The 26613-nt window shown below is 44.7% G+C and overlaps 1 protein-coding gene and 1 pseudogene across 1 annotated transcript; one reads left to right on the forward strand and one right to left on the reverse strand.

Annotated features, from left to right (window-relative positions):
- Nucleotides 1-247: 247 nt before the first annotated feature.
- Ugdh (UDP-glucose 6-dehydrogenase) lies at nt 248-26613 on the reverse strand. The gene is made up of 12 exons (XM_057772947.1): nt 26361-26613; nt 16599-16767; nt 12385-12486; nt 11497-11697; nt 11190-11387; nt 10697-10844; nt 8211-8305; nt 5385-5515; nt 3838-3971; nt 3345-3436; nt 3133-3243; nt 248-1143 (listed from the first exon to the last, which is right to left on the reverse strand). Exons 2-12 carry the CDS (start codon nt 16758-16760, stop codon nt 1036-1038), a joined length of 1482 nt encoding a protein of 493 aa, XP_057628930.1. The 5' UTR covers nt 16761-16767; nt 26361-26613; the 3' UTR covers nt 248-1035.
- On the forward strand, nt 6780-7114 carry LOC130875590 (E3 ubiquitin-protein ligase RBX1-like; annotated as a pseudogene).

Genomic DNA, 26613 nt, shown 5'->3' on the forward strand with positions numbered 1-26613 from the left:
TGAGTTTGAGGCCAACCTGGTCTACAAGAGCTAGTTCCAGGAAAGGCTCCAGAACTACTGAGAAACCCTGTCTCGAAAAACCAAAAAAAAGTAAACATACATAAATTTAAAATGTAAACGGGAAGGCACACATTTTTTTTTTTTTTTTTTTTTTTTTTTTTTTTAATGCTGAGATGGCTGAGTTCAAAGCCCAGGGCCCACACGGAAGGGGAGAACTGACCACTCTAAGTTGTCCTCTGACCTCTGCACACATGGTTTGGCTGTACATATCCCACCTCCCCTCGAAATAAATACATGTAAAAAGATATATGTAACTTGGAAAATCTTTTAGTTTACACATGAGATTTTATTGGTTTTCTTTGTTAAAGGAAGAACTTAGAATTGTAGTAGAAATAATCAAAAGAAGGATAACAAACTTTGACTCCGGCTGCAAAAGCAACAATCAGTGGAGGAAGCTGAGGGACAACACAGACCACAATACTGATTTTCTCCTCGGGTTAAATGCTTTCAAAAGAAAGTATTATTCATGTTAAACAGGGAAGGGATTGCAGAGTGATCATTTGGGGAAAACAAAAACAATTAAAACCACTAATGACATATCGCATTAAAACAATAAGGACAGAGAACCTCGACCAGCCCATACATGGTAGCACAGTGATTTCATGGCTTTAAAACCCACTGAGTGTAAGCCCAGGAAAATGAGGCCTCCTTTCCCTGGTATTCAAGTCAGTCTGTGGACAGTCTGTGATGCTAGAAAGAGTTCAAAGTTTCTAGTTTACAAAAATTGACCACATTTAAACCAACATGATTATTTTCCATCCATTCAATAACTGAGAGGACAATAATATAAAAATATGTAAAAATTATTCTAGACTCATAATTCCTAGATATGCTAACACCCATATAGCTAGTATAAATTTGATGATTAAAAAAATATTTTTGTTTCCTTAAAAACATGTAGTTCATTTCCCATTTAATATCAGACAGACACCAGCTATCCTGAAGTACCAAAATAATCACAGAAAATGGCAGTATCTAGACTTTGGGTTTCTTGTTAGGTGGATCCTGAAGACTAAACTTGGGAATTTCACCAGGAGTGTATGGGATTCTCTTGGAAGACACCTTTTTGCCAATTGTTTCAATCTGAAGAGGAAAAAAAATAGAGCCATTAATCCTAGTGCACATACATAAGCTCCACAGTGTAGAGAGAGACGGGAGGACGAGGAGAAAAGCTTTTCAAGTTGTCTGAGTGGCTGAAAGATCTTCGGCTCCTTTATTTTTGTGTTTCTAGAATCAAGTGTTGCCCCCCTTTGCTGGCTTGTATTTGTTTGGGTTTTTAGAGACAGGGTCTTGATATGTAACACTGGCCTCTAACTCACAGACTGTCCTGTGTGAGTGCAGGGAACAGCATGCCTGCGGTCAAGTCACAGACATGGCTGCTCCACTTCTTTATGTCTATGAGTCATTCTGTCTGCGTGCACATCTGTGCACCAGAAGGCATCAGTCGTGAACTGCCATTGGGTGCTAGGAACTGAACTCAGGACTTGGAGGATAACAGTGAGTGCTCTTAATCACTGAGCCATCTCCCCAGCCGCATACAACCATCCCCCCCACATACACACACACACACACACACACACACACACACCCGCCTGTTTAGCCCTGACTGTTCTGGAACTCACTCTGTAGGCTGCACTGGCCTTGACCTCAGGGATCTACCTGTCTCTGTCTCCTGAGGGAAACCACAACTGGCTAAAATAATTTTAAGTATGTATCTTGCTACATATGTCTTAGAAACAACATTTTAAAAATAACACTCAGCTATGTAACCTAGCACTTGGGAGGCAGAGGCAGGCAGATCTCTGTGAATTTTAGGCCAGCTTGGTCTATAGAGCTATTCCAGGACAGACAGGGATACACAGGGAAACCCTATCTCAAAAAAGAAAAATAAGGCCGGGCGGTGGTGGTGCACGCCTTTAATCCCAGCACTCAGGAGGCAAAGGCAGGCGGATCTCTGTGAGTTCGAGACCAGCCTGGTCTACAAGAGCTAGTTCCAGGACAGGCTCCAAAGCTATAGAGAAACCCTGTCTCAGAAGAAAACAAACAAAAAAATTTAACACTCCTGACTTTAAATGACAGCTCTGAAGAGCAGGCCTGCTGTCTGCTTGGGAAGGTGGGGTGGAGGAATTCCCAAGGTCGGACAGGAGTCAACAAAGTTGTCACAAATGACAGAGACATGGCCCCTCAGCAAGTGAGCGAGAAGCTAAAGAAACCAGACACAGTTATCCTGGCGCCCGCACAGCACGCCGGTGCTGAGGCACGCACAGGCACTCCGCTCAGCACGTCCGTGTCTCCTGCAGACAGCTCCCCCTCCAGCAACTTCTAAATCCTCCCTAACTGACCCTGCTGGAGCCTCCACTCCAAGCCCACACTGCTGCAGGAGATAGAAAGTAACAACTTGTCAGTACTTTAAAGTAGCCTGAGAACACAGAGGCACCGCTCTGGGCAGCTTCTGTCAGCTTTCCCGAGCTCCACCAAAGATGGCTGCCTCACGAAGCCCGTGCTCTCCCTTAAGATCTCTCACAGCCCAGGAAAGGTACAGGATGAACCAGCTGATGGGCCTGGGTACCGGGTGAGGTGGATGCTGGCTATGCTCACACGAGGAGGACAATGTTGCTGCCACAGTGAAGCATTTTCTCAGGGGCCACCCACCCATCAGCCATGTCTTCCCTGGGGTATGAGGACAATGTAACTAGTGTCTCTTACTTGACATATGGTATGAGGTGAGCTAGGACACATGCTGCTTCTGTATGACAGGCACCTGAGGCCCTCTTAGCTGCTAAGTAAAGGAGCTCAACTTTATGTCAAATACGGAAGGAGTGAATGGTCACCAAAGAAATCAGGACTTCCCAGAGAAGACCTCTTGCCCAGTTATCTTACTGCTAACTTAGACAATATGGCAATTCTATAACCCATACAATGAGTTTATAACAGATCAGGCCATTGAAATGACTCAGAGGGCAAAGGTGCTCACTATCCAAGCCAGAAGCCCGGGGGACAGATATAAAGAAGGGAGGATAGAACCGAATCCATAGGGCTGTCCTCTGAAGACCAGCCCAGAATCCTGATTACCTGGAAGCCAATGGTCTGTAGCTCATTGTGGAGCCCATCCAGGACACGTCGCCCATCAAAGATAAAAGCTGGTTTCAGCATTTTTTTGTGAATCCTTTCATAATCCAGTTCCTGTGAAGACACACCAAATGCAAAACTATAACAACATGTGGACACATATTCAACCAATGCTGTGCCTAGGACTTTTCTTAATGTAATTTCTGAGACTTCACCTTAAACATGTCCCATTCGGTGCAGATAACAAGGGCGTGGGCGCCGTCACACGCTTCATATGGATCCTTGGAAATGGTCACCAGTCTGGACACTAGAAAACAGTGACAATGCCCAAAAGAGAGATGGGAGACAAGGCGTCTGAAGTTACACACATAACACTAGTCCTGCAGAAAGAGTGTCTGACAGAAGTGAATAATGGGGAACCAGGAGCACCCCAAACTTTCTCCAGAAGTATTTCCTGGGACTCTCTGGGCTTTATGAAATACCACTGAGCTATATACATCCCTGACCCCTGCAAAAATTGCTGGATTGAAACACCAGTGGTGACTTCAGATTAAAGATGAGAACATAATACCTGAGTTTAATTTTTGAGAAATGAGGCTGCATACAGAGCCAACCGTGATAGCGACAGAAAATGCAACCACTAAAGGTTCCAAAGGAAAAAGAGTTGTGTGGGTTTATCCTCAAAATGGTTAGGGAACAGAGTCCTACCTTGGTCATCCGCTGACACGCCTGGATGAGACAGATCCACGACGATTTGTTCCCTGGGGACTTTGGGGTCGTATATATGGAGGTGTGCACCTTCGTCCATCAGATACTTGCTAATGTAGATACTGGAGGACTCTCTGCAGGAGAGACCAGTCATTGCTTTAAATGACACAGTCGTTTTGTTTGTTTGACAAATAGTTTCTCTGTGTAGCTGGGGCTGTCCTGGAACTCCCTTTGTAGAGCAGGCTAGCCTCAAATTTAGAGATCTACCTGCCTCTGCGTCCAGAGTGCTGGGATTAAAGGCAGACACCACCACCAGCACCCAGCTAAATGACATTTTAATATCAGGAAATTTAAGATGTGAAGAAGTTCTAGTTAAGCTAAACTGTTGAGGATATAGATTCTTCTTCTTTTTTTTTTTTAATGTTTTTTCGAGACAGGGTTTCTCTGTGTAGCTCCAGGTGTCCTGGAACTCGCTTTATAGATGAGCCTGGCCTTAAACTCACAGAGATCTACCTACCTCTGCCTCCTAAAAGGCTGAGACTAAAGTCATACACCACCATGACAGGCTAACACACACACACAGGAGGAGATACACAGACCTTCTTCCACTTAGTGAGGCACCATGTTAACAGAACTCTTCTGGCATCGTTATATAACAGAGAATAAAATACTATAGAAAACACACATATACACATATGTAGAGTCACATGTTCTTCAATTCTTTTCTATCAATTGGAAGATCAGGATAGGATGAAAGATTCCCATACTCTCTCAAAGGTTTGAAGTGTTATTCTTTGGTTCGTTCTAGTTCTGTCAGGATTAGAAGCAAGTGCCTTTACCCACTTCCAGCCCTGAGATGTTTTAAAGAGGGCTGGTGAAATAAATTAGCAGGTAAAACAGGGGAGACTTGGCTACTCCAAGTTGTCCTCTAACCGCCACATAAATACCATGGCTTGTGCACATGTTCACCACTCGCCATGTAACCCTGGTTGGCCTGGACTTGCTATTATATAGGCCAGGCTGGCCTCCAACTCACAGAGATCTGCCTCTCTCTACTATGCCTCCTGAGATTGATACCCTGAGTCACTAAGCATAGGTAAAATTTAAAAAAATAAAACAAAACAAAACAAAAAACCCAACTCTCCCCCCCACCCCCCCGAGACAGGGTTTCTTTGTAGCTTTGGAGCCTGTCCTGGAACTAGCTCTTCTAGACCAGGCTGGCCTCGAACTCACAGAGATCCACCTGCCTCTGCCTCCCAAGTGCTGGGATTAAAGGCGTGCGCCACCACTGCCTGGCCAAAAATACTTTTAACATTTTAAAGAACTAAAACCTAGGGCTGGAGAGATGGTTCAGCAGTTAAGAGCACTGGCTGCTCTCCCAGAGGACTGGGGTTCAATTCCCAGCACCCACATGGCAGCTCACAACTGCTGGTAACTCCAGCTCCAGAGGATCTGACATCATCACACAGACATATACACATGCAAAACACCAATGCACATAAAATAAGTGAATCTTAGAAACAAACAAACAAAAAAAGAACTGATACCTGGTATCGCCAGTGTCCTTTTTGAATGCAAACCCCAAGATGGCTATCTTCTTATCAGTTACTGTATTAAACAAGCTGTCTATGATCCTCGAGGCAAACCTCCTCCTCTGGTAGTCATTCATGTCTATGACCTGAAATCATATGTAAATATATAATGTTAGCTTACAAAAGTGTCATCTAGGATATGCACATGGTGTTCTAGTAAATGCTGCTGTACAAATATATGGTTCACATATTAATGGCAAAGTTAACTCAACACTGTTATTAAGATTTAAATCTGAAAATTAAAATTCCACCAATTGCCAGATGTGGTGGCACCTGCCTTTAACCCCAGCATTTGGGAGGCAGAGGAAGTCCAGCCTGGTCTACAAAGCAAATTCTAGGATAGTCAGGGCTATACAGAGAAACAAATAATAATAATAACAATAATAATAAATCCACTAATCCCCTTCCTTAGGGCCTTTCTGAAAATGTTCTTTTTCGTTTGGTTTGGCCGGCTGTGAGTGGATGAAAAGACTCCGGGAACACAGCGAGGCTTGAGTTCTGAAGGCATCTGAGATCCCGCCACAAAGCCAGCCAAAATAAGGCACCCTCACCCCGCTTCTTCAAGTCCCCAGAAGGGACAAGGTGGTGAGCAATCAGCTCTCCAAGCACTCCCTCAAATGCTGCATGTTCACCAACTCACCACAGCTCACCAACTCACCACAGCTCACTAATTCGCCAAAGCTCACCAAGTCACCACAGCTCACCAACTCAGTCACTCACCATCCACCAAGGCTCGCCACGAGCAGACAGGAACAGCCCGCACAGAGGGAGAGCTGCTCCTGCACAAACCGTGACAACACAAGCACCGGATAAGCGTTCTAGCCAAATGCCTGCGTCAGAGAGCCTCAGAGCATACAACATCTGCTAGGTTAAGTTGTTGATGAAGTGAGCTGGGGGAGAAGGGGGGCCTTTTCAAAAGTTTTCAGGAACCATCTCAAGTCTTGGCAGCTTGGAAAGGAGCCCAAAGTGTTGGGAAATCAGGGCTTCATCTGCATTGGATGGCAAGATGAAGCCACCTGCTTGGCTGAGTGAAATACACAGAAAATGAGTCTCTCTACAGACTTGCTCCCATAGCAATTGCTGAAATCTGAAGATTATGGATTCAGGAAATCATTGGCAATGGTGCATATCCTGGCTGGCACTTTAGGCAAATTTGTCATTTCTCAAAGTATCTTCTCTCATCTAAAAATGGGGGATAACGTTAATGATGAGGGGTAAACGGTGTTCTGCGTGCAAAGAGTACTCAGATAAGCCAGGAAGGGGTTCCCGTTTTAGCTCTGTGAATTTGAAAGAGGGGAGGAGAGTACCCATAGATGCAAACCACTTAAAATATTACAAAGTGAGTGTATTTCTAAAATGGTGGCAGCGATGGATATGGATACCCCCAGTGGCACCAACAGTGGCACGGGCAAGGAGCGCTTTGAAGTGAGAAAGAGGAACGCAGTAGCCTCTGGGCCCGGGATATTGTGGTTGATACTGTGCCATCCGCAGGAGCCACATCATGGATCTCTGCATTGAACGTTATTTCTGAGGAGTGTGCTGTGGCGTGGGGACTCTGTAGTCATGCTCGCATTCCCACTGCACCTCTCGATGGCCCAGAACGAGGCAGGTGTGTCCACTGGACGACACAGTGGGAATTCCAAAAGTAGGGGCACTGCTTAGAAAAGACTCTCCCCAAAGCTTAGCCTTTTGCTATGCATGCTACTCACTTTTTTTTTTTATTTTTTATTTTTATTTTTATTTTTTGTTTTTGTTTTTGTTTTTGTTTTTCGAGACAGGGTTTCTCTGTGGCTTTGGAGCCTGTCCTGGAACTAGCTCTTGTAGACCAGGTTGGTCTTGAACTCACAGAGATCCGCCTGCCTCTGCCTCCCGAGTGCTGGGATTAAAGGCGTGCGCCACCACCGCCCGGCTTTTTTTAATTTTTTTAAATTTATTATGTATACAATATTCTGTCTGTGTGTATGTCTGCAGGCCAGAAGAGGGCACCAGACCCCATTACAGATGGTTGTAATCCACCATGTGGTTGCCGGGAATTGAACTCAGGACCTTTCTTTGGAAGAGCAGGCAATGCTCTTAACCACTGAGCCATCTCTCCAGCTCCCCGTGCTACTCACTTTCCTGTTAATTATAAATTACATAGAACTGTGGTTTTTATCCTTTGTCTTTGGTGTTTGCTGTTCCCACAGGCATATGGTATTTTGTGTCAAAGTTGTTAAGTTCAAGAGAAAAAAATATTACAACGTGGGTGCGTCACACCAAGTTCCCAGCTAGCCTGGACTACACAATGAGACCCCGTCTCTTATGATGGTACATGCCTGTAATTCTAGTATTCAAGAGGAGGCTGAGGGAGTGGGTGTTCAAGGTCATTCTCAGCTACACAGCAAGTTCAAGATCAGCCTCTTTATCTGAGACAGTCTCAAACACATATCCCCAAATATAAAGGATATTACTTCCTGATTTATTCTGGGAGAAATTTAGTTATAAAATAGGAAATACCAATGTATAAAAAATGCCCATCACAGTTGACTAGGAAAAAAGACTAATTGAAAACAGATACTCCCTGGTCTACAAGAGCTAGTTCCAGGACAGGCTCCAAAACCACAGAGAAACCCTGTCTCGAAAAACCAAAAAAAAAAAAAAAGAAAACAGATACTCATCAAATAAACCTGAAATAAGAAAATTGAGTTCCTGGAACAAGTTCAAATGGTCAAAACCATTTCACCAAGGAGGCCATGTTGAATTAGACTCTAATCGGAAGTCATTGACGACAAAGACAGATACCTGCTGCCAATAGCGGGCTACTTCAGGCAGATTCAGAGCCTCACAGAGATAAACCAAATTCAGAACATCTTTTTGGAAGCAGCTCCCACCAAAACCTGAGGAAAGAAAAAAAAGAACTCACATTTTTTCAGGTAAGATCCAGAAACTAAATCCTGTGGTAAAACCTCTACAATATCAGTGACTCTTTTTTTTTTTTTTTTTTTTTTTTTTTTTGGTTTTTCGAGACAGGGTTTCTCTGTGGCTTTGGAGCCTGTCCTGGAACTAGCTCTTGTAGACCAGGCTGGTCTCGAACTCACAGAGATCCGCCTGCCTCTGCCTCCCAAGTGCTGGGATTAAAGGCGTGCGCCACCACCGCCCGGCTAATATCAGTGACTCTTATTCAGATTTTAAGTAATAAAATTCAGATAGCAGAAAAATTTTGCAGCTACATGGTGAGTTCAAGTCCAGCCTGAGTTACATGAGACCCAGTATCAAGATGAAAAAAATTGGAAAAGCAGATTTATAAATCAAGTGAAATTTATAGTTAATCAGCTCAGCTCTTCAAATATTTACCAAGCAGTACCCCAAAACAAGTTTTATTAAATCTACATTTGATCTTTTTCCTTTTAAAAGAGGATTTTATTTTTTTATGTGGGTGTTTTGCCTGCATGAATGCATGTGCACCATCCTCAGAGGTCGGGAGAGGGATGGATAGTTTAGCTGACCACTGTGTGAGTGCTGGACCCTGAGCATGGGCCATCCACCCACAAGGACAAACGTTCTAACCCTGAGCCGTTTCTCCAGCTCCATTTGACATTTCCTTTGCACTAATCTTCTGTTTCTCCTGTGCTCACCTGGTATGAATGCCTACATCTCCTGCTTTACTGCAGAGCCAGGAAACTTTTAAGGTAAAGGCCAGATGGTTAATATTTCAGTCTTCGTGGGCCATGAAGACTCTGCCTCAACTGTTAACCTCTACCACTGCAGCCACATAGTAGCTAAAGACAAGGGCCAGGCTGTGGGCGTGGTGGGACTGTATTCCCATACCACTCATTTATGACAAGCTGCGGGCTGGGTTTGGGCCAAGGTGTGCTAGCTCGCCCTTGAGCTAGCACAGTTCAGGCTGTGGTAGGGAGGTAAGGACTTGAGTAGCAGAAACATCTGGCCTCGGCACTGCAGGATTCTGAACAAGGTACAAAACTTCCCTTGACTCTGAGTAATCTCTAGAAACAAAATTACATCACCTCCTTAATAGGTCATAAGCAGTAAAAATGCCAAGTATAGTTTCAAACATTTGTGATTCTGGCCCACGAGAGGTATAGGCAGGAGGATTAGGAGTTTGAGGACAACCTTGACTACATAGCAATTTAAAGTCATCTTGGGCTGTGTAAAACTCTGTCTTAAAAAAAAAAATTGAAGGAGATAAAGTACCAATATAGAATATGATACATAATATGCCTTATGTAAATAGTAGCTATTTCTACTATACTGAGAGAAAACATCAAAAAGGGCAGGGAAAACAGTACCAGGAAGTGACGTTTAACCTCAGAAATACTAGGTACACGTGTATGCGTGAGTGGTGGGATTGAACCCCAGGTAGGCCTTGCACACGCTAGGCAAGCACTCTTACCACTGAGTCACGTCCTAACTCCTTTTATGTATTTTTTATTAGGAGACAGGGTTTATTTCACTAAGTTGTGTTCTATGAAGAATTTTTAGCGCTATAACACAGTATAACTACCACAGATAACGAGAACTGACCACAGAGCTGCTGTAAAGTTAGACTCATGGCCTGCCTGGGCTACACAGTTCAAAGGCATCCTGGGCAACTTATGTAACGGAGGCTAGCCTCAAACTCCTGATCCTCCTGCCTCGACTTCCTGAGGGCAAAGATGAGCATGCCCAACTACACTTCATCTTTACAACCTAATGGGAAGTCAGCTCACATTGGAGTCAGATGACAGCTCGGGGGTGGGGTCTATTCTCTCCTTTCAGCATGAGTTCAAACTCAAGTCACCAGGCTTGGGGACAGGTGCCCTCACTCACTGAGCCATCTCAGAGGCCCGAGATGTTTTCTTTGTAGATTTATTTTATGTGTATGAATGTTTTGTCTGCATGTATGCATGTATTCCATGTAGATCATAAGAGAGCTTAGGGTGCAGGAACTCAAGTTACAGACGGGTGTGTGTGCTGGAAATTGAACTCTGGCCCTCTGAAAGAATAGCCATTGCTCTTAACCACGAAGCCATCTCCCTAGTACCTCTAAAATCCTTTCTGTGCTTTGAGACCTGTCCTGGAACGAGCTCTGATAGACCAGGCTGACCTCAAACTCACAGAGATCCACCTGTCTCTGCCTCCCAAGTGCAGGGATTAAAAGCATAAGCCACCAGTGCCTGACTTAAAATCTTTTTTTTCTTTAAAGGATAGTAAATTACAAAGAAAACACAGCTCTTCTATAAAGCTGGAAGCATTAGTAACTTGTGTAATATAGAGAAAACTGTACTTACCGACGCTGGCTTTTAGGAACTTATTTCCAATCCTTTGGTCCATTCCAATAGCTGTGGCCACCTCTTCCACATCAGCCCCCGTCGCTTCACACAGAGCACTGATGGAGTTAATGCTGCTGATCCTCTGTGCAAGGAAAGCATTTGCTGCCTTCAAATATAAGACAAATGAGAGAAGATGGTGAGTGAAAACCTGACTTTGTATGTCAGGAGAGTTCACTGAGCTGACGCAAACTACTAAGCAGGCATAAGATACTAATGGGCTCATTTGGAGGAGACAGTGGAAAACTGATTAGAAAAGACAAATTAAGTTGCAGTGGTAGAGAACAAGTAAGGCATCAGGTTAATCTCCAGCACTGGGGGGAAAAAGCAAAATAAATATTCTGGTGTGTGCATGTGTGTGGCGACTCCCACAGTCAGGAAGCAGAGGCAGGATCTGAGTTTGGCACGAGCCTGAGTAACAGAGTTAACGGAGAGCCGCGAGCTTTGCACTCACCAGTTTGGAAAGCTCTGAAGACCAAGTGTTAGTGGTGAGGATCCTTTCCTTGGGCACCCAGTGCTCATACACGGCACAGAGCGCCTGGACAGCTTTCTGGCCCTCTGGGGTCTCATCCCCTCCAATCAGGACTCTGTCTGGGTTCTTTAGGTCCTTGATGGCTGTCCCCTCTGCCAAGAACTCAGGATTGGACAGCACCTAGAAGAGCAATACACAGGCAAGTTTAGGCTAGAATGAATCGTGGGTAACTTGAAGGCATCAGTCTTGCCCTAAGAAGAATCAGTTGTGGTGTTTCCTTTCTTCATACCTGTAAATTCAAGTTGGGCTTTGTGTTGGCATCAAATATGCGGCGGATGCTTTCCGCTGCCCGCACGGGGACTGTGCTTTTCTCCGTCACGATTTTGTACCCATTTGAGTTCTGCACGATGCGTCGAGCACAAGCTTCGATATACTTCAGATCTGCTGCCCGGCCTTTCCCCATTCCATAGGTTTTGGTTGGTGTGTTCACCTAGCAAAAGCATTTGGGATGAAGCACACGGTGCCTGTGAGCGCTCTCCAGTGCTCTCAAGACAGTGCCCCAACCGTCTGTTAACTAGCAACAGTAGGAAGCTCGTAACTCTCACAGAACAACACAACACACTTTACAAATATAACCACGGAAAGAAACAACTGGAAACATCTGTGGGAGGGTGGCCTTATATATGCTAGACCCGAGGGCAGGCAGGAAGGTTCCAAGCTAAGGCCAGGAGATAAAAATGAATGAATTCAGAGGTCCTTACTCTAAAGGAGTACCGATCTATCACATGCAAAATATTATCATGGTCTTTTAAAAAAAGATATTTTGTTATATGTATATTTTGTTTATGTGTATGTACATGAACTGTGTGCATGCCTGGTGCCCACTGAGGTTAGAAGGTGTTGGATCCTGAAACTGGAGTTACCAACATTTGTAGGCTGCCATGTGGGTGCTAGGAATTGAACTCGGGTCCTTTGGAAGAGCAGCCAGTGCTCTTACCTTCTGAGTCATCTCTCCAGCCCCTATTATTAAGTCTCTAAAGAGAAATTTTAGGGCTGGAAAGATGACTCAGCAGTTAAGAAAACTGGCTTAATGCCAAATAAAACAAAGAAACCTTTACAGGCAGGAATAATAAAATAAATAAATACATAAAATCACATGGAAAAGCAAACTACTTACAGAAATAAATACTAGATCAGCTTCTCTGATGGCATCATCAATATTGGTAGAAAAAAATAGATTTTTCCCTCGACAGGATTCTACTACTTCTTTTAATCCAGGCTAGAGAAGGAAAAAAGAAAAAGGAGTTGAACACAGTATTATCCAATCCTGAGACGAACAGAAAACAGAATCAACTATGTTGTACTGTACTTTCAAGGTGTTTTGTAAGGATAGCTGAGGGTCTCTGGGCGTGGCAGCACACACCACAGTCCGGACACTTGGGAGGCTGAGGCCGGAGAACTGAGTCTGGGGCAAGGCTGAGCTACACAGTGGATTTGAGGTCAGACCAGCTGCCCTGGGAGGTCCTGTGAAAACCGGAAAAAGGAGGGGGCATACACAAGACACAGTAAGTAAGGATGTTATGAAAGAAAGCAAAGCAAAGTTGAACTTGCACAATCAAAGATCAGCAGCTCTAAAATGCCTTCGTTGTTTGCCATGGACCTGGGTGATGCGTTAACCATTAACCCCTCGTATCAACTCAGTTATCACACCCTGCAAGGCTCTGGGATTCCAAGCAAAGTTTTTGCATTGTCATTATGAACGCAGTCATATCCGTGCCATGGCCTCTGCACCTGCCCCATGATTCACACCATAGAGGTGGTTGTAGAAGCCAGTGTTTGCTTTAAACAAAGAGACGATAGTATGTTTTTCCAAGTCCTACTATAAGAAGCACTGAAAATCTTTACTACTTTTTACCATGCAGTTTATCTGGGGCCATATTTATGTCAAAAAAAAATTTTTTTTTTTTTTTGGTTTTTTGAGACAGGGTTTCTCTGTGATTTTGGAGCCTGTCCTGGAACTAGCTCTTGTAGATCAGGCTGGTCTCGAACTCACAGAGATCCACCTGCCTCTGCCTCCCAAGTGCTGGGATTAAAGGCATGTGCCACCACCGCCCGGCTTAACTTTTTTAAAAACTACATTTATTTTGGGTGTGGAAGTGTGCGTGCCGTGGTATGCGTGTGGAGGTCAGAAGAACACCTTTGGGAGTCAGCCCTCTCCTACAGTGTTGGCCCAAAGTCACACTCAGGTCATCAGGTTTGGTGGCATGTACCTTTACCCAGAATCATCCCATCAGTCACAAGTATTCTTGTAGAGAGAAAAAACAGCCCAGATCTGATCAGATCTGTCCTCTAGATCCAACTGCCAATTTACAGGGATGCAGAAAATGTTAGAAATACTCAAGGGAGCTCAGGAGAATCCACTCTGGAAATTTCCACAACAAACCAATTTCTCTAACTAAAAAGCAGGGGAGAAAACAAAACCATTAACAAAGCAAGGGAGGATGAACAAGTGAATAAACAGAAAGTGAAAAGATTGTGGACTTATAAAAGACATGGCTGCCAAACAGTGGAGGCACGTGCCCTTAATCCCTGCACTCAGGAGGGATTAAATCTCTGAGTTCAAGGCTAGCCTGGTCTATAGAGCTAGTTCCAGGACAGGCAGAGGAACACAGAGAAACCTTGTCTCTAAAAAACAAAAAATAAACAAGACACAGCTGAGCACAGTGTGCACACCTGGGCTCCAGCCCTCGGGAGGCGGACAGGAGAACTTGAGTTTGAGACCAACCAGCCTGATTCGTCCAGTGAGATCCTGTCTCAGATGAAAGAAACAAAATACCATTTTACCATTTACCATGATACCATTTTACTGCAAAATGGAAATCTTCCTTGGCCTCTGATTTAAACTAACTGGAGGATGAACATTCATAACCTTTTTCTGTTTGTTTTGGGTTTTGGAGTGGCCTAGATCATGCTGTCTGTTCTCTCATAAGGCTGCACCCCAGTCCCAGGAGCTCTTCACAGTACTTTGCTTTGTTTTGTTTTCCAAGACAAGGGAGATATATATATATATATATATATATATATATATATATATATATATATATATATATATATATATATATATCCCTGGCTGTCCTGAAACTCACTCTACAGACCAGCTGGCCTCGAACTCAGAGATCCTCCTGCCTCTGCCTCCCAAGTGCTGGGATTAAAGGCGTGTGCCATCACTGCTAGGCTTAAAAGTCTTATTCTTTACTAATTTTAACTTATTTTTAACACTCATTCTTGAGTGTGTGTGTGTGTACATGCAAGTGTGTCATAGCTTGCCATGGTGTGCATATGGAGGTCAGAGAACTTTTGGGAATAGTTTTTTTCTTCCACTATGGGGGTCCCAGGACTAAACTCAGGTCAGCAGGTTTGATACCAAATGCCTTTCTGAGCTGAGCCATCATCTCCCAGGCCCTGAGGCCTTCTAACATAAGCTACTAGAGGAGGTCTAACTGTAAACTCATACCCCGTATTAATTAACACATGAACAGGAGCAGCAACACTATAAAACACGTGTGGGGTCACCAACCAGTGCACTAGACTTCTTCGAGTATCCTGACCAGGGGCTAGAATGATAGAAAACGTTACGGAGCTGTGTTTTTGCAAAGAACAAGTTAACCAGTCTTCTGTGAAATGAAGTGAATCTGGCACAGGCAAATACCACATGTCCTTCATGATGTGGAAGCCAGGAGAGCTGATCACACAGAGAATAAAACAGTGATTACCGGAGGCAGGGAGAGTGGTAGCCGGTAATGGGTTCAGAAGTCCAGCTGGACAGGAAGGGTGACTTCTGACACTCTCGAGACAGCAGGGGCGCTGGCCGAGAGATGCCAATTAGATTATCTCAAAACAGTTTGTAGAAAATTCTCTGTTTTCATTTTAACCACTGCCTGGCTCTTTTTTAAAACTTTATATTCATTGGTGTTTTGCCTTCATGCATGTCTGTGTGAGGGTGTCAGAAGCCCTGGAGCTGGAGTTATAGATGGGTGTGAGCTGCCTGTGGGTGCTGGGAATTGAACTTGAGTCTTCTGAAAGAGCAGTCAGTGCTCTCAACAGCTGACCCATTGCTCCAGCCCCAAAAATTCTCTTAATAGAAATAAATGATAAACATTCTGAGGTGAGAGATAGGATTAATTATTCTGATATGATCACTAAGCACTGTACAAGAAATATCACATCCTGTCTCCCAAACACCAGGGAACTACTTATTATTTTTGTGTTTCAGAAGGTTTTTTTTTTTGAGACTGGGTCTCTTTATGTAGCACTGGCTGTCCCGGGACTTGTGTGCAGATCAGGCTGGCCTTAGACTCATAGAGGTCAGCCTGCCTTCGCCTCCTGAGTGTCAGAGTTGAGGGAGTGCTCCATCACACCCAGCAGTCCACAGGGCCTCATGTATCCCAAACTGGCCTCCAACTCTCTCTCGTGGGACTTCTGTCCCTTCTGACTCCAACTCTTGAGTGCGCTGCCATGCCCCTTCTGGGAAAAACTTGAGCAAGCACTCCACCAACTGGGCAATACCCCAGCTCTGGCACACTTCTTTTTTTCTCTCTCTCAGCATTCCTGACATAACAAAACTGTCTTTTTATTGTCCTTAATTTAGTCTTTTTCTCTTCTGCAGTACTGGAGAGGAAATTCAGAGCCTGAGACACGTTAACCATGTGCCATATTCCCTGTTCAATGGTCCAGAACATTTTCTTATCTGGAATTTTTTTTTTTTTTTTGAATTTTCGAGACAGGGTTTCTCCGTAGCTTTTGGTGCCTGTCCTGGAACTAGCTCTTGTAGACCAGGCTGGCCTCGAACTCACAGAGATCCTCCTGCCTCTGCCTCCCGAGTGCTGGGATTAAAGGCGTGCGCCACCACCGCCCGGCCTTATCTGGAATTTTTGTTGTGTACTTTTGGCTTACTATACAGCCCAGGTTGGCCTGGAACTCACTATGTAGTTCAGTAATCCTCCTGCCTCAGCCTCTAAAGTACTAGGATTATAGGCATGCACTACCACACTTAGTCCTTCCTCCTTCCTGAAATAAGTGCTTTATGTCAGTTAGTTAAGCTAGGATGAACTACATTCAAACACTATCCAGAACCTTTGCTTTGTTTAGAAGTAGGGTTTCTCTGTGTTGTCCTGCTTGGCCTTAACCATCTATGTAGAACTGGCAGACCATGAACTAACTTCAGTCCTCCTGAGAGTTGGGATCATGGGTGTTACCAACATGCCCAGCCAGACCTTATTCACTGAAATTGGTTGCATCCATAGATATCACAATAATAGTATATATAAAATAGTTAACCAACACAGTAAGAAAACAATAAGCATAAACACAGAGCTTTAATATATAATTTACCTCATAAATAGGAAGGGTCGGGGAATTCCATGCATTGATTCTCGATTCATTGACGTCGACAACCGTTACCCTGATCTCAGGGCACATATGGGCGATGACACTGCACGTGGGGCCACCGACATAGCCCGCACCGATGCAGCAGATCTTCTTGATTTCCACCATGGCTCAACTAGAAGGAAAACAATCAGGAATGTTCTGTTGTGGTATTAGAAACAGAAAATGTGGACAAATCACTGGCACATCCATCACAAAACAGTCGGGTGTCTGGAGCAAGTTCCTACGTTTGCTCACAGGAATTGCGAAAACTGTAAATGGAAAATAACATTCCAGTTAGATGACTCGGCCACTCCCCCACTGTGCTCGCAGGAAAAAAGGGGAAATCTCTAACAGCTGATGCTAATTCTGCACATACCATAAGATTATAATGACCTGAGAGTTAGAAAGTCAAGAAGCAAAATAAAGCCTATCCTCTAAACCAGGGTTATAGGTGAGCGTACAAAGGTGATGCTTTCCGCAGGTTTAGATAGTCACAGATGGTCAGATTAGTTCCATGACTCAGCTCTGGTCTCGAAGACTATTCGCCTGCTTGGCTTAAACACGTCCCTCTGGAAGTGTGCAGGTAACTTAATTCCCAGTGCAAAAGAGCTGGTAGGTGGGGCATAAGAGAAGCTCTGCTCTCAGTGTGGATTAATCCCTATTATAAAAGGGCTTAGGCCTACAGGTTTGATCTCATATCTTTTATTCTTCCGCCAGGGAATGACACAGCAAAACTGTCAGCCCTCCATCTTGGTTTTGCCAACCTCTAGTACCCTAAGCCGAGAAATTCCTGTTCATTATAGATTATCCATCACAGGTGCTGTTGTAGCTGCAGAAAATAGAACAAAAACATCCCTCAAATGCTTAACTTGGCATCGGGCAGATTATTTTTAAATATTGGACAATAATCTTGAAACTATTTCAACTTTAGTTAGAAACTGTGAAAACACTACAGGAAAGTAATGTGTGTGTGTGTGTGTGTGCTGGTGTGCAACACCTACGTGTGAGCATGTAGAGACCTGAAGCCCACACCATGCTCCTCTATTGCTCTTTACCTGTCCTTCTGAGGCTCTGGTCTTGCTATCATGGAGCACGGCTGACTAGCCAGCAGTCCCCAACCACACCATCTCTTGCTCTCAGTCCTGGGGTGAGAGGTATGTGCCGCCACAATAGCTTTTACTGGGTGCTAGGGACCTGAACTCAGGTCCTCAGGTTTACACAGCAAGCAATCTCCCTAGCCCAGCAAAGTCATTTCTGCAGTTACCAATACTGCTGTACTGATCTTAGTATGTTTTCAATAGTCATCGGGTAAAATGACTGACACTAAAAATTTACAAGGAACTGGCTCATATATATGAATGCCCGGTTATTCACTGTGATTACTGTCAAAATGACCGGTCACTTCAGTTTCTGCCAAGGTCTCAGACATCACATTCAAACCCATTCTTGCAACCCAGAGAGAAGGAAAACAGCAGTCAGAGAGCTTAACAGTTTATTGTGGACTCCTGCATGGATGGGAGAAGGTGCTCTGGGTTAGACCAATCACGTATCTGTGGTTCAGTGGAACACTGTTGGCCCAGCATGCATGAGCTGAGCTAATGAGTTTGAGTCTTACTACTGCCAAAAATAAAGCACACAGTTTTAGTTCCCCAAATAGGCATTCTAACTGCCTCTGCCTCCCGAGTGCAGGGATTAAAGGCGTGTGCCACCAGCGCCCGGCTAAAAAGTATTCTTAATGTTATACGTAAAAGTTTTGGAGTGGGGGGTAGGTCTCTCCTTCCACCAGGTGAATCTCAGGGACTGAACTCGGGTCCTCAGGCTTGTTGGCAAGAGCATTTACCAGCTGAGTCACCCTGTCACTGCCAAAGCCATGGGTTACAAGAAAATCTATCTCATGCCGGGCAGTGGTGGCACACACCTTTCCCAGCACTTGGGAGGTAGAGGCAGGCGGATCTCTGTGAGTTCAAGATCAGCCTGGTCTACAAGAGCTAGTTCCAGGACAGGCTCCAAAACCACAGAGAAACCCTGTCTCGAAAAACCAAAAAAAAAAAAAGAAAATCTATCTCAAGAAACCTCACTTCTACCCGTCCCTACGGACTCTGCTTCTGCAGGCAGCTCCCTTGCTTCTTGTGTCTACTCCCGTGTGTGCACTGTGGTCTTTTTTTTTTTTTTAAATTATTTATTTATTATGTATACAATGTTCTGTCTGTGTGTATGCCTACAGGCCAGAAGAGGGCACCAAACCTCATTACAGATGGTTGTGAGCCACCATGTGGTTGCTGGGAATTGAACTCAGGACCTTTGGAAGAGTAGGCAATGCTCTTAACCACTGAGCCATCTCTCAAGGTTTCTCTATTATGCAGCTCCGGCTGTCCTGGAACACACTATGTAGACCAGGCTGGCCTCGAACTCAGAGAGATCTGCCTCCCAAGTGCTGAGATTAAAGGTGTGCACTATCATGCCTGGCATAATCGTATTTTTGAACTGAAGAAACGCCACATATAGACAGCTTGGCTTCTTTTTAAGTTACTGTATTTTTTTGGTTTTTTTTGTTTTTCGAGACAGGGTTTCTCTGTGGTTTTGGAGCCTGTCCTGGAACTAGCTCTGTAGACCAGGCTGGTCTCGAACTCACAGAGATCCGCCTGCCTTTGCCTCCCGAGTGCTGGGATTAAAGGCGTGCGCCACCATCGCCTGGCTAAGTTACTGTATTTTAAAGTCATATCCATGCTTCCCTACCTTGGCTTTCTCACTATTATGCTGCATCCCTCTACATGGATTCATTTACCAGGAAATATTAAAATTGATTCCTTAAGAGCCTAAGTAAGTGAGTTAAAAGTTCTCTATTTGCATTGTGAAGCTACAAAAATCAAACACTCCTATCAAACTTTTAGGATTGTAAGACTTGCCTTGGGAATAAAAGTACCAAGAGTACCCAAGCTGACTTCTGGCAGGCACCCATCTTTCCTTGCCTCACCCATCTTGCTTCCCCCACCCAACTGGATGGAAAAGATGATGTTGGGGACACTAAGTGATGAAGCTGGGGAACCATCTGAAACTCTCCCATGCTTCCAGTCGTCACCTCAGCTGTCCCACCTCCGCAAACGGAAAACTTCGGCATCTGGTTCCAGAAAATTTATTTCAACTTGTCCCAGGGCCTACTCCTTCCCCATCACACAAAAAAGTAATGTTCCTGACAGTAAGAAATGGGTGAGAGGCACTGGCGAGGTGGCTCAGAGGATAAGAGCACTGGCTGCTCTTCCAGAGGACCTGAGTTCATTTCCCAGCAACCACGTGGTGGCTCATTAACCATCTGTAATGAGATCTGGTGCCCTCTTCTGGCCCACAAGGGTACATGCAGGCAGAATATTGTATATATAATAAATAAATCTAAAAAAGAATGGGTGAGAACTTGACCGTGGATAGAGGACATGATGCTGAAGTATTTAACAACTATCTGGAGACATTTATTACACACCCTCCATGTAACAGCTCCCGTTGTTCAGTGTGCTATGGATACAATAATAAGACAGCTCAGACCCTGCCCTCCCACAGTTACAATCCAGTAAGGAGCAAGAAGAACCACGGCCTTTGTAAGTGCCCTATAGAGAAACACACAGGAACTGTCTGGGGGTAGGGGACAGGGAAGGGATCTCTGAAAAGTGGTAACTTAAAGAGGGAAAAGAATCATACCCCCCAAAAAACAACCACATGAGAAAAAGATAATCAACTAGAAAGCAAAATGACGTCCAAGTCCAAAGAAGAAAGAGGATGAAGAGGGACCCATGAGACGGTTCAGAGAAGAAAGAGGATGAAGAGGGACCCATGAGACCATTCGGAGGGCAAAGTGCTGGCCAAACCAGCCTGATGGCCTGAGTGCAGTCCCTGAAACCCACATAAGGTGAAGGAGAAAACTGGCTCCTGAACATTGCCCTCTGACCCAACACACAATAATAATATGGGGCATTTAAAGAAAAAAAAGGAGAAAGAGGCAGAGAAAGGTCATCTCAATGGAGATGCAGAAGTTAAGCCTGCAGTAAAGAATGGGTAGAATTTGGGGAAGGGGGAGAACAAAATCAGAAAGAACATTCTAGGTAAGAGTAAAAGAATAATCACAGAGAAGTGAGGCTACACGCTCAGTGGGTAAAGCAATGAGAACTAAGGAGTTGTGGGGAGCAGTAACTATCCCTCATAGCTACATACATTGGCCCCTAAATGACTCTCTCAGGACAGCAAGGCAGCAATCGGTAAGCATATCTAGTAACAGCTTACATGGTCGAATGGAACCATCACAGTCAGAGGCACTGCCACAACTAACCCTGTTCTGTGCTAGGAGAGGGGAAGTGTTTCCGAGCAGTTAAAGTCTGGAGACTGAAGGAGTTAGGAACAACACAGCGCAATGCGTGATATCTACTGTCATACAAAAGAACTGGGACGTGGAATCTAGAGATAAGAAATTCTCTGTTCTGATGCTTTATCAATCTGGATTTCCAGAAGCTACAGTAGCAGAAATAGGTGGTCCTAGCCAGGTATTATAATTAAAGGTGGTTCACGCCTTTAACCCCAGCACTCAGAAGGCAGAGACAGGCAGATCTCTATGAGTTCGAGACCAGCATGGTCTACAGAGTGAGTTCCAGGACAGCCAGGACTGTTACACAGAGAAACCCTATCTCAAAAAATAAGTAAAGAAGGAAGGAGATAGAGAAGGAGAGAGAGAAGTAGGGAGAAAGGTAGGGAGAGAGAGAGGTAGGGAGGGAGAGAGGGAAGAAAAGAAGAAAGAAGGAAGAAAGAAAGAAGGGAGGGAGGGAGGGAAAAGATGGTTTCAATTTCAGGTATAAGTACATTCTCTATACCCAGAAGGTCTACACACACAGAATCAACTGTGTGGTGTGTATTTGTGTATGTGTGTAGGTATAATGGCAGACATATTTAATCCTAGCACTAGGGAAGCAAAAGCAAGCTTGAAGCCATCCTGGTCTACATGGCAAGTTCCAGGCCTGCCAGCCACAGTGACATAGTGAGACCTTTCTTCTTAAAAATAAATAAATAAATAAATAAATAAATAAATAAAAGTTGGATTTCTACTGAGAACACATATAGACTTTTTAGGTATTACTTTCATTGTTTGTTTTGAGACAAGGTCTCCCTAGTCAGCCTAGGTTAGCCTGGAACTTGCTATGTAGCCTGGGACAGATAGTCCTATGCTCATGATCCTCCCCTCCACCTCTACTATGTTAGGATGACAGGAATGTGCCATGATGCTCAATTGTAGGTATCATATGTATCTCAGAGAGGATTTAAAGTGTGCAGGAGGACATGCATAGGGTATAGACAGATAAATACTGCACCATCTTACTTAAAAGATTTGAGCATTTCCAGTTGTGGGCATTTGCAGTAGACCTGGAGCCAATCTCCCAGAGATACCAGGCCACTGTCTTCCAGGCCTGCAACAAAATCCTCCAGTGTGATGGCAAAGTTCCACTGTAGTGTATCTATCTGCTCAGTCTCTTTAGAAGCCACACTGTCATAAATCAACATCTGAAGCCTAGTTAACTATGGGCCTATAGGTTTATCTCCAATGTTCACAGGACTGAACCAGAACCACCAAATAAATATAAGATACCTGGTGAGGGCCTGGAGAGATGTTCAGTGGTTATCATCACTCGCTGATCTTCCAAAGGACCTAGGTTTGATCCCTAGCACACATGGGGGTTCGCAACCAACCATAACTCCAGTTTCAGGGGATTTTCTTTTGACCACAGTACCAGGCATGTAGACAGTAAAGGTCAGTGGGTCTCAACCTGTGGGTCGTGACCCCTTTGGCAAACCTATTTCCAAAAATATTTACATTATGAGTCATAACAGTAGCAAAATTGCAGTTATGAAGTAGCAATAGAAACTATTTTAAGATTGGGATCACCACAACATGGAATCTGTATTAAAGGGTCGCAGCATTAGGGAGGTTGAGAACCCTTGGTATAGACATACATGTAGCCAAAACATCCACACACATAAAATAAGAGATATACATAAAAATAAAAGACACCTGCTTTCCTCCCTAATTAAACTAATAAGTAGTATTTTTTGGTTTTTCAAGACAGGATTTCTCTGTGTACCCAAACTAGGCTGGGTTTGAACTCACAGACATCCACCTGCCTCACCTCTCCTCCACCAGTGCTAGAGTTAAAGGGATGTGCCACCACCGCCCGGCGAGAATTTCTAAGTCATGTTGTTCCAGAGAATCTTTCAGAGTTACAACTTAATTCCACAGCCAAGACATTAGAGCTACTATGGCAGACTACACCCTCAAGCTCAAGCAGGTCCTATTTCTGTACCATTTACAGAATAAGCACAGATCCAATGTCTATGGAAGATAAATTCCTGGGCTTTAAGGAGTTCACAGTTTAATAAGGTATCCCGAGGCTAATGAATCTTTAAAAAAATGTTTTTAGATTTATCTATTTAAAGTGTTTTAGGGTAAACCACCTGAGTGCCTGGGAGTTAGATGGCAGTGAGCTACCACTGTGAACAGTTGGGAGCTGAACCAAGAGGAACAAGTGGTCTTTAAATTCTGAGGCCTCTCTCCAGCGCCAAGGCTTGCTGGTCCTTATCAGCTGCCGTTCACTGCTATACCTCCAACACCTTGTATGGCAATCCCTCTGCTCGTACTGAGTTAACTGTCCCCTCGGGACTCTGTATTGCAGACTTCCTATTTCATAGGTTTAGTTAAGATAGTTGATATTTTGCAGTGAACAATCAGACTGCTACCTTCTTTAGCCACCCAAAGAATGTCATCATATTTTCCTGTTACCTCTAATATTACTTGGTTGTTTTTTATCGTGCTGGGGATTAAATCCAGGGTCTCAAGCATCTCAGGTAAACATTCCACCACTGTGTTCCACCCCCTAGTCCTCAAGTTACTTCCTATCTGCCTTTCTTTCTTTCTTTCCTTCTTTCTAAGGAGCAGTTACTGATGACAGCTGCATCTGTACTGGAGAAATTAATAAGCTTTTCTTTCCCCTCTGGTGTTGCGTTCTCTCTCCCTCCTCCTTTTCCTTCTAATCCTCACACACACCCACTTCTCCCTCAATAAGGTTTCCCTCTGCAGCTAGGCTGTCCTGGAACTGGTGGTGATCCTTCTGCCTCAGCCTCCTGGGGACTGTGATTACAGACACGAGCCACGACACTCAGCTACTTGATGAGCTGGTCTTCATCTTGGGTATCCTTGCCTTGCTAGTCTTCAAATGAAGTGCAGCTCGTACATGACAATGGATGGAAATATGGAAAAGATGGATGCATGACCGATGCCAACCAAATAAAGTCACTTGGAAGTTTCAATAAAATCCTCAATAAACTTTTTTTTATTTCCTTATTATGTATACAGTGTTCTGACTGAATGTATCCTTGCAGGCCAGAAAAGGGCACCAGATCTTGTTATAGAGGGTTGTGAGCCACCATGTAGTTGCTGGGAATTGAACTCAGGATGTCTGAAATAGCAGCCAGTGCTCTTAACTGCTGAGCCATCTTTCCAGCCTCCTCAATAAACTTCAATATGGAGTGTGATACAAAGTTACCAATAGCTTTATGACACAGATGTTTTCTGATTGTATTTTCATTTTTTATAATCTTAGAGTTTTATTGTTTTTCTTTCTCTGTATATTGTATGCAGGCCATGGCACATGTGTGAGGTCAGAGGACCACTTTGGGGGGTCTAGGTTTTCCTTTCTCTGTGGGTTCTGGGGATCCAACTCAAAGTTGACAGGTAAGTGTGTTGGAGGCAGCTGCATGTTTGTCCAGGCCACCCAGAACTGAAATAATCACACAGAAACCATATTAATTAAAATACTGCTTGGTCTATTAGTTCTAACTTCTTATTGGTTGACTCTTACACATTAATTTAACCCATTTCTATTAATCTGTGTATCGTCACGTGGCTGTGGCTTACCTGTTAAAGTTCCATCTGGCTCTGGCTTCTCCCTGATTCTGCCTTCCTTCTATCTCCCAGCATTCAGTTTAGTCTTCCCCACCTACCTAAGTTCTGCCCCATAACAGGTCTAAAGCAGCTTCTTTATTAACTAATAATATTCACAGCATACAGAGGGGAATCCCACATCATAAGTGTTCTCCCTGCAGGCTCATCTCACCATTTTCTAATTCTACTTGTTTTGTGGTACTGAGAGAAAAGTGGGCCTATCCGCTTAGTGAATGGGTCATTCTGAACTGAGTTCCCACCTCTGTGTTTTGGGAATCACAATATAACACACCGACCTGAAACTACTGTTCAGATAAAATCATCTTAAATTCAGATAAATATTTCAACCTACAAGATGGCACTAACAGCCAGCAAATGTCCTATGCTGCAATCTGAACAGAATATAATCCATCTGCCACCTCTCTTCATAGCTACTGATTAGCTAAACAGTAGGCATGACAGACAGCTGGGTACACCAACCTCGCTCATCTCGGTAGGTCATTTCCTGGACACATACTTAAAAAATTCCCGACCTGGGGCTGGAGAGATGGCTCAGTGGTTAAGAGCATTGCCTGCTCTTCCAAAGGTCCTGAGTTCAATTCCCGGCAACCACATGGTGGCTCACAACCATCTGTAATGAGGTCTGGTGCCCTCTTCTGGCCTGCAGGCATACATACAGACAGAATATTGCATGCATAATAAATAAATATTAAAAAAAAAAAATTCCCGACCTAAGGGGGTTAAAAACTATTGTGAAAGACTTAATTCTATGTCTAACGGGCAAGAGCAAAGCTGTGGAAATACAGGGAAAGATGGAGTATGCCTAGTGGTTAGAGTACAGAGATGAAGGCGAGGGGAGGGGAGGGGTGGGGGTGGGATATATTATGAGTTCTTTTCCAAACCAAGGTTGTGAAGCATTTAGCTAAGACTAGAAGCTGAGTACACATAAACCCGCCTCAGAGCAGAAACACTCAGCTCTTTCAAGTCCAGACCCCTCAGAAGAAACAGACCAGACTACTGTTCTCTATTTCTTAGGGGAGTTGAAAAAAACCCAAAGACTGGCCTTTGAGGTGAGCGGATGAACAGTAAGTCCTCTGTGTATCCCACGTATGAGCTCTCTCATCCAGCGAGTACCTCCTTTCTCCATAGCAGATTTCCCAGCCCTGCTCAATTATCTTACACGTAGGGCATGAAGATGTTCAAGATCTCCCGAAAAACATGGTCTCTGAAGCCCCCAAGAAAGGCCTTCCCTGACATCAAGCAGAACGTCCAAGCATTTGCCTCGGTCAACAATAGGCTGCAGAAGCCCCCTAAGATATTAGGATAAATGCCTTAGGGCTTCGTTTTCAGGGGGCGTTGCTTTCTTCTTTTAGGGGCTACCAGAGGAGGGCAGCGGACCCCCAGGTGAGCAGACTCTAATTCTCAACAAAGCACAGACAGGACTTTAAGCCTCCTATTAGGCCCCACGGAGTGGACCCCTTCCTTGGGTCGGGGGTGGGGACGTTTGGCTTTCCGAAGCGGCGGGAAAACCTAGTTCGTTTCAAGTCGTAAAGTGGGAAGATGAGAACGGGCCTGAAGACGCACAAGTTGCAAATCAAAAGTCCTCCTCGCCCGACCTCCTGCAGGCGCCGGACGCGATTCCGCCGGGCCCGAAAGGGGGACCAGGATGATGCGATGGGCAGCCCCGCCGCGAGCCCGGGGCCGCGTGCACACCCCGGGCCGCGAGAAGGGGGCATCCCGCGGGGAACCGCGCTTACCCACTTCCAAGGCCGGAGCACGGCGGCCACTCGGATCCCGTTCGCTCGGACAGAGCCTTACTTCCAAGCCGTAGCCTCCACTCTCTCCGCCCGCCGCTGCCCGAATCCAGGGCCCGCGGCCGTATTTAAATGCTTCTGCCGGGGAAGGCGGAGGCTTCATTCCCCCGCAGCCAGGCCGCCCGGGACTCTGAACCCAGCCACCGCCCCGCACTGCCCCGCCTCCCTCCGCGCCAGGCCCGGGACAGGCCTCTAT

This window comes from Chionomys nivalis, chromosome 6 (assembly GCF_950005125.1).
Source record: "Chionomys nivalis chromosome 6, mChiNiv1.1, whole genome shotgun sequence".
Classification (NCBI taxonomy): domain Eukaryota; kingdom Metazoa; phylum Chordata; class Mammalia; order Rodentia; family Cricetidae; genus Chionomys; species Chionomys nivalis.

Bases quoted from the DNA above. Each gene is read 5' to 3' on its own strand.
- Ugdh (XM_057772947.1), bottom strand. From the start codon at position 16,760: ATGGTGGAAATCAAGAAGATCTGCTGCATCGGTGCGGGCTATGTCGGT. The intron at 10,845-11,189 runs GTGAGTGCAAAG...TTATATTTGAAG, and splicing joins CTTCAGAGCTTTCCAAACTG to GCAGCAAATGCTTTCCTTGC. The intron at 1,144-3,132 runs GTAATCAGGATT...TTTCCTCTTCAG, and splicing joins TACAGACCATTGGCTTCCAG to ATTGAAACAATTGGCAAAAA.